This window comes from Ovis aries, chromosome 11, assembly GCF_016772045.2.
Source record: "Ovis aries strain OAR_USU_Benz2616 breed Rambouillet chromosome 11, ARS-UI_Ramb_v3.0, whole genome shotgun sequence".
Taxonomy (NCBI): Eukaryota; Metazoa; Chordata; class Mammalia; order Artiodactyla; family Bovidae; genus Ovis; species Ovis aries.
In genome coordinates this window covers 6,705,266-6,717,304 of record NC_056064.1, presented here as the reverse complement: position 1 = coordinate 6,717,304, position 12,039 = coordinate 6,705,266, and the positions used below count along the sequence as shown (strand labels likewise).

Below are 12,039 nucleotides of genomic sequence, written 5' to 3'. Positions count from 1 at the left end.
AAAGGAAATCAGTCCTGAATATTCATTGGAAGGACTGATGCTGAAGCTCAAATACTTTGGCCACCTGATGTGAAGAACTGATTCATTGGAAAAGTCCTCGGTGGTGGGAAAGATTGAAGGCAGGAAGAGAATGGGACAACAGAGCATGAGATGATTGGATGGCATCACCAACTGATGGACATGAGTTTGAGTAAGCTTCAGGAGTTGTTGATGGACAGGGAAGCCCGGCGTGGTGCAGTCCATGGGGTTGCAAAGAGTTGGGCACTACTGAGTGACTGGACTGAACTGAACCAAATATTGCATATTTTATTATTGTTTGTGAACTTTGTGCTATACATCCATTACATCAACAAGATTTATGATATCTATATATCTATATATCTATCTATATATATATATATATATAGCAGGAATAGGCTGGAAAGACCTCATTGAAATTATACAAGAAATGTAATTGTTGGAGGCTGAAAATAATAGACTAGTTGTTTATTAATCCTGCAGAATTGGACATGATTAAGAGAGAAATGAGACAAAAAAAAAAAAAGCAACACAGGCTAGGATCTTGTTATATAAGCAGTAGGGAGAAAGAGGTCAGGTTTTTGAGAAGCTACTATGAGGAATTTGGATAAAGAAGATCTTTAGCATAGTTTGCTATGGAATATAACATAATTCCTTGTTGAATTTAGTAAAATTTACATTATTTTCATCTTTTTAGACACTTGTAGTTCTTTTGAATACCTAAACTCTGATAGGCATGAAGCAGTTGAGTTCTATATAATTAGATCACATAGTATTTTGGTAATATAGGTATTATTTGAAGGCAATATTGGTCCACTATGAACAAATAATGCTACACTTACTTTGATTTCCCTTAGGATAGGGTAGCTGCACAAGCGTGTCTTGAGAACAACAACAAAAGAAACAACAATAGTTATTACTACTATTAATTATCATTTTTATATTTTTGACAGCTATTCTACTCTCTTTAGATGACATTGATTAGTTTATTTAATCATTGCAACAAACAAATGAAGCAGATACAAATAACTTAATATCATCATTTTATAAATCAGGAAATGGACCCAGATGGGTAGAAACTTGCTCCAAAGCACAGAGGTAGCAAAATCTAGTGGGATTAGAATCCAGGCAGCTTATCCCTGAGGGTCACATTATAATGCTGCAAAACCACCAAGCATTACTATAGTAGCATAAAATCCTCTTGTTTTTGGTTTGTAAAGGGCATTGATACATATCAGAAGATGGTTCTCTGTCCAGGTGTTGGAAAGTTGCCTTATTTGATTTTATTGACTGATTTCATAAAAGCGTTTCTTGAACATCTGGTTGTTTAACAGAATGTCACAGGGGAGCCACAAATGAATAAAATATGACTTCAGGTTTGAGGAGCTTGAAGTCCAGATACTTGCTTTTTAAAAAAATCAATCTCTTGAATGAAGACAAGAGACAAATCAAGTATGTCCCAAAACTGGCGCAGGATTTTAAAAGAATTCAAATTCAAAAAAATTCCTAACAGTTTCCACTACTAATATTCTTAAACCAATCATTGTCACTAGGATAAACTTTAAGGTTTGCATATTCAAACCAAGTACAAGACTGGGGAAAAAATATCTGCTTTTACGTCTGCTTCTATATAACATAAGTAGATGTTCTAGTGTTAATCTCAGGACTAAAGTGCTACTGGCATTTGCGATGTGCTCTTGGGTCATAGTAATAGAAATAACATGTCCAGAATAAGAGCTTTTCTTTTTTTTTTTTTTTTTCCCCTTGGTGCTCTGCAGTGGTCAACCACTTGGGCAATATTCTTTTCAGTTCGGGCTGTAACATTTTAAGAGGAACATTGAAAAATGTGACTGGGACACATGGAAAAGGGTAACTAAATCAAGTCATATGAAGAATGACTGAAGGAACTGAGGATGTTTAGCCTGGACATGGGACAGTCACAGAGTACAGAGGATCAGATTCCAAAATATTTGGAGCGTTGTCTTGTGGGAGAAGCAGTGAACCTCTGAGCAGCTCCAAAAGCGAAACTAGTACAAACCACCTGAAGGTTATCTTAGGTTAGCAAAATAAAGCTGAAAGGGTTGAGCTACTGAAAAAACAGATTGGACTTCCATAGGCTGGAGACTCTAGAGATTGTTGTGAGGAGGGAGGCTCGGGGAGGGGGCGCTGTTCAACAGCATCATGTCGAAAGCATCTTCCAAAATTAAAAACACATGATTTATAATGATACAACACAAACAGTTTCCCAGGGAACATATAGGAAGACCATATATTACACAAATAAGTGAAAATTACACAATCTACAAGTAATATTTATTCTTCCTAGAAGAAAAAGAAGCAGTGATGTTTAGGTCATAGAAAGAGAAGAAATCAGGGGCCTGTACAATTGCCTTTGTGCATCAAAAGTCCAGGAACAGTGGACATAAGTCCTGGGATATCTATTCCACTCCATGGAGAACAGGGTTTCTTTAGATATAAAGAAGTGAACAGAGAAGAAATACAGGTTCACCCTGGATGCAACTTTAAATCCTTCAGCACAATGCTTAGCAATCAAAAAAAAAGCAGACACAAGTCAGCAAAGCCTCACCAGCGATGATAAACAGAAACAGAACAAATTTCTCTCATCTACATAAAAGCTACATCCACACGCTACCTCTGCTAAGAGATAAGGGCAAAAACTCTGGCACATGGATCTTCAGGTAATTTACAAAAGCCAAGTTAAGGTAATTGGCAAGTAGACACTTAGAGATGGAGTATGTAAAGATAATCCCATCAAGGCCGGAAGGGACTGATGGGACCTGGAAGAAAAGACTGTTCTAGGCTTATCACATATAGGAGAAGAAAAGAAAAGAAACTGAGATTACAGTCTAGACAAAGCCCAGTGGAGAGTCAAGAGGAGTTATGGGGAAGAGACCTTTGTGTAGCTAATGAAAGTTCCTGATAAAATCCCAATCACATTTGGCAATTTATTAAAAGTTGCTTCTTCCCCCCTAACCAACCAGCTTCCACGAGTCTCAAGCATTCTTTTTTTTTTTATTTTTATTTATTTATTTATTTATTTTTTTAGTTTTTTATTTTTTAAATTTTAAAATCTTTAATTCTTACATGCATTCCCAAACATGAACCCCCCTCCCACCTCCCTCCCCATTCTGACTTATTTCATTAACATTTCCTTCTTTTTCTGGAGTGGTCAGAGCCCCAGGGAAAATCTCTCTCTCTCTCTCTCTCCCCTCCCCCCTTGCCCCCAACCAGTGGGGCGTTGAATGAGAGCCAGAGTGTTGTCTGCGTAAAGAAAAATCGCAAAACCACAAATTGCAGAAAATCGTTACTGCCAAAAATCGAAAGGAACATACAATATCACCAGGCCTCTTAAAAAGCAATTGTGCATTTTACAGGCCTCTGGATAATTCAGGTTTGTTTGGCAACTTTCTCATCCATACCACCCAGAAGACAGTTCTCCCACCAGAGGCAGTGGTCCTAAAGAATATTTGTAGTTGAAAAGAAGCAAAAAATGTGGGTACAAGTCTTTCCAAGGCTACGATATGGCTCCATATAGTTCTTTTTCTTCTGTTGTGAAATATTGATTTTTAAGACCCAAAGTTTGCTCCCAGAGTCCCTGGGACTTCCACAGAGAAACAGCAAATGCCTCCAATAATTAATAAGAAGAATCCTTTGAAGATGGAAAGCATTTTTAGATGATAAAAACTTTCTGAAATGTTATGCTGTTATCACAACCACCCTTAGATGGAGGTAAGAAAATGTTTTTCTTCCCAGTTCATTCTCTACCCCACCATAATACAGATACTTCGAAATTGAGAGCTTAACTAAAATTCTCAAAAATCATACCATTTCTGAGGGAGTGATCCGGCAATCAGACATGCACCTTCTTGTTCTTTCTCCTGAGCTCCTTTCATCACCTGCCCTTTTGCTGCAATGAGTACATCTTCCTGACTTGCATAAGGCTGCCCTCCCTCCCCCACAGTGGGGCTGAGGTTTTACTTGGCATATACATTCCCAGGACCTTTACGTGCAAAGCCTCCTGCCAGTCACTGTGGATGGCAGCCTTGTTTGAATGGAGTGCTGATTAGGTGGTTCTCCATTTGTATTGACTGTATAATACAATCATCATTAGGACACAAGGCCAACTCCAGAGGGGCCCATTGAGTTTGGCTGCCAAAATGAACCCCAGTCACAATAGCCTGATGATTTGAACGCGTTTCCATGACTCCACAGATCAGACCAACTTTGCGCCACTTGCTCTGAGATGATGTGGAAAGGTACAAAGATGGTATAAATTCTAGTGCAAGTTTACTAAGAGTTAATAAACTAGGTCACCAAGCACTTTGTATGTCTTTGAGAAAAAAATGTAAAAATAAAATGATCATAAATTACCCAAAGTGAAATAACTAGATTTCTGCCCCCCCCCCCCCAATCTAGGAGGTAAAAGGTGTTTTCAACTGAAATTTTGATTAAGAGATCTTGAGCTAGTAGTCATATATGTGTTTATAGTTGCATATTTGCATATAATGACTTAAAATGCTGCTTTAAATTGCCCTTCACTTAATTTTCACCATAAACATATATCAACCATGTTTTAGTATTTAACATTAAATTATTTAAAAGCAGTGTAAATGTAACAACCAGACTCTGTATGAAAAAGATCTGCCAGATATGAATATTCAGGGAAGGAACACAGGTGGTGTTTCCCGAATGACATTCGATGTCCAAAAGAGAGAGTACAGTCAAAAGTTACCCTTTATACAATACTCGTGATAGCACATGAAAAGGAAGATTGCTCATAAAATCTAGAATGACTCTATTGGGAAAAGCTGCTTAAATCATTTATAACATGAAGGTGTCTTGATACTGTAATAAAGACCAAAGCAGTACAACACAGAACTTGACATTTTACAAATTCCAGTGAGTGCATAATACTTAGACATAAAATGCAAATGATTTTAAGGGTGATGTTTCTTGTGCTGACATTTAGATATTTGGGGAATAGCAGTGGGATCAAGTTTTTCTAGAGAACAAACAAAAGACATCATCCAGGGAAGTCAGTAAAAACTAAGTTTTTCTGACAGTTCACCTGAGCACATCATTGGTCTCAGGGTCTGACTGATTCAAAGAGAATTTATTAGAACATGTATATGTATAATTTAGGTGAGATCTCTGGATTCTCTCTGGTCCAAGATGTCTAATTAAATGCTTCAGTGACTGCTGAGAGGCACCTTCCAGTAGATTCTGTGTGAATCAGGAGTGGGGCATTGCTGGTCTCCTTCTTACTTATCTGTAGTGACAAGAAACTCACTACCACTTAAACTACTATTGAATAGCTAGAGTCTTCATATTGAATCCACATTTATCCTCTGCTTTTTGAACTTGCATAATAGGGTCTAGTGTGACTGGTGGGACTTTTGTGCTGGGGCTGGTGCACTGAGACGACGCAGAGGGATGGTACGGGGAGGGAGGAGGGAGGGGGTTTCAGGATGGGGAACACGTGTATACCTGTGGATTCATGTTGATGTATAGCAAAACCAGTACAATATTGTAAAGTAATTAACCACCAATTAAAATAAATAAATTTATATTAAAAAAAAGAACTTGTGATATATGTGGCAAGGTAAGGAACATTAGATGTCTTTGTTCTTAGATTCTCATAATCAAATTATTCCAGAGGCAGATGGAATGTTCATATTATCTGGCTAAAATTATTAGACACATTTTAATTTAAAAAAGAAAAAATGGTCACATCCTAATTCTCAAAGGCAAAACTCTAAAATACTCAGAACTGCCAGTTCGGACCTGGTATAATTTTATTTTGTCTTTTGAAATAGAGGAATTTTGTAATCTGGGTAGGGACGTTGAGAGTACCAAGAATAAAGAAATATAATACTCAAGAGAGTCATTCTAGAAAGAACGCTGGTCTAGAGAATGGCTGTAATGCAGCACACACAGGAAGAAATTATTAAGATAACTACAATATTGTTCAACGGAAAACAATCTGTGACTCCAAGGATCAACCGGACAAAGAGTGATAAAGAGAAGTCGGCCATTTGTGAGAGAACTTGACTATTCAAAAGCATGCTGGCACACTCTCATATCTCAAAGAATGCTGTCTAATTCTTTCCTCCTTACTTTCTTCTAGCCTTCTTTTAAAGGTAAGCTGCTCACAAACACAGCCAGGTTCAATCTGCTTCCTAAATGGTTTATAAAATGTTCCACAATGTTCCACAAATCAAGAGTGTGAAATATTAGATTTAAACTGCATTTGTTGAGCCAGACTTGAAAAATTCAGCAATGTGAGATGGGAGCCTTAAAGATTAGGAGCTTTTAGGAATTAGAGCTAGAAGGAGATACCATTTCAAGGAGGAAATGTACTTACATTTTACTGCAAGTGAAATGCCTGTCTTTAAATGGTAGCCTCTGAAACAAAGAGAGAAAAAACTGTGTAAAAAAAAATGCAGATGACCAATTGCAAGTGAAGAGGGCATTGAACTGCCTCCGAAGGTGCAGCCTTCGAATACGTTTTCTCATTTGAAAAAATGAGAAGCTTAGAGATGAAACCATTTTTATTGGGAAACTCTTCTCAGAGGCACAGGGAGCTGAAGTCCACAAAGAAAGCACGTGAGTCAATTGTGGTGCCTCATTGCACAGTCAGCTCCCTGTCCCGAGCATCCTCCAATTTTGAGATTCCTTGATGGTCCCTTGTTTCCCAGGTCTGATCCTGGTGAGAGATGTGGAGCCTGGTTGCCCAGGCTGATGGCTCAGTTCATCATCCTCTTGCTCCTGGTTCATGCTCACTGTGTGCCCTCTTCTCGAAGGCCCAGGTCTGACCCTTTGTTCCATTAACTGCAACTCCTCCTGAAAATTATGACTTTCTCAATACATGCTTATTGGGATAAGTGGACAAGTTTTCTTTTCCAAGAAAATTTCTCCAAGTTTTCTGGGGGCAGGGAGAGGTTGAAATCAATGCCAAGTTTCTCTTTATTCAAGATGGCAGTGAAAAAAGAGGGACAATTAGACTGTGCCCATGCTTGGAGGGAGTCTGCCAGTTGTGCCGGCAATTTGTTCAGGGTGGCAGCCCATCAGACAATTCGCTTCCAAATCTATTTTTTAAAATCTATTGTGGCTATATCCAAAAGGGTATTTTTCAGGGTAGTAGGTTTATTGACAATGGCAGGTAAGTCCGCATGATTGATGCGAAGTGTTTGGGTTGTGAGATTCAAATGATCCTAGTCATCTCCCAGCCTGAGCAGTCAAGTCACAATGTCCTCAGCCTGACAAGAAGATCCTGTCACTTGTCACGCCACCCACGTGGATCTGGATGAGTCAGATGAGTCACCTCAGTGAGCAATATTTTTCCAGCCCCAGCCATTTTTAGTAATAGCGTGACTTTGGCAAATTGATTCAATGCTTTGGGATGGAGAGAAATAAAAATAGTGGCTATTTCAAAGAACTGATGTAAGGGTTAAAGAAGATAATACATGTCAAATAGTAATATAAGGCTGGCCCATACTGAACAGAGTGCTACCTGATATTGTTACTGTTATTATCACTATCAGAAGGCCACCTTAGAAAACTAACTTAAGATAAGTTCATGGACTTGGAGCTAGGAAGGTAGCTACAGAGACCATTTTGCTTGGGTGGCAATGTCTCCACTCTTGGCAGTCAAAGCTGTACTGTTTTCCCAAATTTCTCTCCCAGACGGCCTCCCTCCAATCTTCATTTTTTCCAACTGCTGAGAATGTTAATAATTTGAATTAGATCCAAATCCACATTGGAAAATTCCTAAGTATTTTAGTAAGCCACCTAATTCCTCGTTTATAATCATAGAGATGATTGGGGTTGGGGTTCCTAGATTGATAATGTACAAAATTATTGAATGGCTGGGCCCAGAAAAAAAAAAAAAAAGGATATTCTTCTTTCAGAGCTTTTACGTAAGGCAGGTGCATAATACATTTTTACTGAGTTGAATTTTTTAGATGGACCCTATGGTGAGATTCAGGAAAATGTCACATGTATGACTGACTCGAAGGAATTAGGACCACTTGCCCTGCCCCCTATATACATTCCCCTTACTCCCCTGCCACCCAGCTCTTGCCCCTCAAACAAAACGTGTGTCGAAGATTCCTCTGAAATTTTGAGTCCTTCAGTTCCTTTGAGGAAATTGTTGCTAGGAAACAGATTTAGAACATTCTCACCTACTGAGAAAAGTTTTTACTACTACCTCACATAACAGCTTCTTCCTTAGCTTTGAAAGTATCAATAAAAAAAAACCGTCCCTTAATTCACCAATTCACTGGATAATAGCTCTTCATTTGGGCAACAATTTCACAGAAATATCATTGATTACTTTGAAAACTATTCAAAACCATCCTTGGGACTAACTTATGCTGCTACCTAATGCGGTAGGACCAATCATTTTTCTTGGGGTACAAAATAAATAAAGCCATTAAGAACATTGTGGTGGTGAGGTTTTACAGACCATTAAAAACCATAAAAACTTGCCTTTGCTTTTCTACGCTTACTTCCACATTTGAAAAAGAAAACCTGAGTTCTTAAAGGAGAAAGAGAGCCCTTAACTTTAATAATTAGCTCATTTGCTAAACGTTCCTTCAGCGCCTGGTATGTGAAGGACAAGGTGGTAGGCAGTAATCATACATTCCCTGCCCTCATGATAATGTGTGACCGAAGAGACAGCTAACACTGGGAGAGATCGTGAGGTGATACAGTGCAAAATTACAAGGTGCTCAGTGAGGTGGGAAGGTGCTCTTTGAGGATTCAGTCTAGAAAGAGGAATCAGGGAATTCTAATCGGGAAAGTGTTAGGATAATATCTGATGAAAAATCCGGATTCATAATAACAGCTAACACTGCTAGTGGTGTGTGCATCAGGAACTGTCCTGATTTACTTATGAGTCAGCGTGCCTGCAAGAGGTGCTATTGTGGCCACAGGGTAGGAGTTAAGAGAGCAAATGCGGAGAGCAGAGCACGCCAGAGGAAGGGACATCATCAAGGGCACAGGCCCTGGGCAGGAGGAAAGAGACCAAGCCACCACTTGCCTTACCCTCTATGCATCTCAGCAGAGTCCATCCCTCCACCCCATGGGAATCTCCAAGGGGTCACGGATGGACTCTTCTGATATCAATCCTGGGTTACTTTAGCTATGGAAGTTGAACCTTTGCTCCCACCTTGGGGAGACACAACGCACAACTTGTCTCTGCCTGTACCCAGCACGGGAGCCACGCTCATAGGATGCAAGGACAGCATCTACCATCCTCAGCTCGTGGTAGGGCTTGGGTCTGATTCAATCGCCAGGTCTACAGGAATGGGCCTTGTCAAAGCACTTGGATACCATCTCTGGTCTCCTTGTTAGAAATCCAGTCTCCTATGCTCTGATTGCTGAGATCTGTCAACCGACAGTCCTGGAGCTCTAGGCCAAGGTGTCCAACCAAAGGATTCTCTGCATCACCCATCTCTCTCAACTTCTCACTCTGCTTCTTGTGGCTGATACCATCTGGTTATGATCTGTAACCTATGACTGACACTTTTTAAGAAAATGAATGCTTATGCTGATTGAAATATTTGACTTGTCTGCTCTTTAAAATTTTATGACAGCAAAAAAAAATTCATCAGTGCCAATGTAATTGTTTGACTAATATCACACATGGAGTCAAATCAGTATACCTATTCCTCTCGCTAATATACAATGTTACTTCCTGCTAGTCCAAGATTATAAATTTTGAGATGAAGTGGCTACCTACCACTTTCTTATTCTGAATATAGAACTAATTCTATTTTATGTTAATTTAAATTATTTGCTTATTGGCATGGTAAGAATAGGGCCTTCCCACACGGCACAGTGGTAAAGAATTCGCCTGCCAACGCAGAAGATGCAAGAGGCATAGGTTCAATCCCTGGGTTGTGAAGATCCCCTGGATAAGGAAATGGCAATCCACTCCAGTATTCTTGCCTGGAAAATTCCCCTGGACAGGGGAGCCTTGTGGGCTACAGTCAATGGAATAGCAAAGATTCAGACATGACTGAGGGACAGAGCGTGCATACACACACACACACACACACACACACACACACACACACAGTAGAATACTAGCTCTTTATCTCACTTAATCCCAGGAAAATGCTGGGAACCAATAGTCTTCTAAGTTACCTGGGAAACTAAGAAAACCGATACAAGTTTCATATAAGTAGAATATGCCAGTTACTGGGTTAAAATGATCATTTGTGGATGCTGGAGCCTCTTCACTTTGACCAAATGTTCTTCATGTGCTGGCTCCTTGAGCGTTTGAGGGTCTCTGCCCACAGCTCCCACACTGAAGGTAGAGACAACAGTATCAGAGGCTAGGCGTTCAGTGTCAGATCCTCCACTGACCTCCTGTGTGACCTCTGACCTCCTGTGTGACCTCTAACCATCATTCAACCTTATGCTTGTTCAGTTTCTGACATCACGTGTGTCCATCAGTCTTTACGTAGCTCAATGCCTTTCCTATAACATGTGGCACCTACATCTCTCCTATGCTTATCACAGGAATATGCATATAAATCCCTTGGCAGAGATCTTGCCCATTCTAAGCACTAACATAGGGTGCTTATGACTGTCTTTACTGAGTACAAAGTGAAGAATCAGCAGACAAAGAGCTGCACTTTCTATGTGAGTCAAAAATATTCCTCAATTGGTTATAAAATATGCCATAGTCAATCTCTTTTCTCTTTGACTTTGGGTCTTGATTTAACCCAAAGCGGGCTTGTCTTGAAAAAAATCACAGTTGATTGGCTTTTCATGATTGTTACTAATTCTGTTAACAGTAGCTCATTTATTTATTTGCTGTAGTGTTTTGTGAATTTTATAAACATTTCAAATAGCTTCTCTTATGGTATTGGGATTTCACTGTTGTTTTTTCCCTGGTCTTGACTCTGCCTTTGCTGAGATCTCAACAAACCCTTCCATTGCCTTGCCAAGTTTACTTATATGTGACTTCTTGTGTTTTGATTTCTTTTTAGCTTTAAACAGTAAAAGTTTAATTAAATAAGCTATTTTCATTACAGAAATTTTGGAAAATATAAAAGAACACCAAAATGAAAAAGTGTTCAGAACCTCACAGATTTATTCTAAAGTATACAAAGAAGTGAATGTTCTTGTCCAACACTCCAACCTCATTTCCCAGAGGTAATGTTGTCAATAGTATGTGAAGGCATTATTCCAAATTGTTTTTTATGCTTATGAAAGCAAATATACATACATAAACCTTTAGACATATGCACAAATATCATTAACATTCTTTCAACAAAACAAGGTCATACTATGTACTTTTGTAAAGTATGCTTTTATCTTTTAATAGTTTTTGTGGACATATATTTCAAGTCAGTATATATACATCTCTTCATTTTTTTTTAGTGACTAAATAGAAACTTATTTATGTAATGCTCTAATTTATGTAACCAGTCCCATATTGATGAGCATTTAGCCTGCATGTGCTTTTTAGCTATTACAATAAGCTTGCAATGAAAAAGCATTTTGAACATTTTTGAGACTTACACTAGTTCTTAGAATTGTGAGCACTTTATTGACAGGATCTATGCAGCTTAATATTAAATGGAGGCCTTCAAGAAGATTGAATCTATTCATCTTCTACCAACAATAGGATGCATCCTCCATGTGTGACTTTCATTTTCCACTCATAATTTCCATCTCTTTGAGATATTTTTTCTGTACGTGATAATTCTTCCATCTGAGCTTCAAGGTACTTAATTCCTTTTTCAGCAATGTTTTTGAGTTCCAAGAACTCTTTCTTTTCCTCAGATTGCTCCTTTGTAATAACTTCTGTAGTCTCCTTAGAAATTTATATTATTTTCTTTTAGAGTTCTTCTGGTTTCTTATTTTAAAAGGTTCCTCACAGAGAGCTACATTTTCTGATTATGTTGTTTTTATCCCCTTCAAGCTGCTAAGTTGCCATTAATGCCTTGTACATTTTCTCTCCCCACTGTTACTCGTCTGGAC

At 38.7% G+C, this 12,039-nt stretch overlaps 1 protein-coding gene across 1 annotated transcript in view; it reads right to left on the bottom strand.

Moving 5' to 3' along the window:
• ANKFN1 (ankyrin repeat and fibronectin type III domain containing 1) overlaps window positions 1-12,039 on the bottom strand; it is a 393,710-nt gene that overhangs the window by 308,376 nt on the left and 73,295 nt on the right. Inside the window, exon 2 of the mRNA XM_060395103.1 lies at window positions 6,404-6,444. Within this exon, the coding sequence (XP_060251086.1) occupies window positions 6,404-6,444 (41 nt within the window). The remainder of the gene's footprint in view (window positions 1-6,403; window positions 6,445-12,039) is intronic.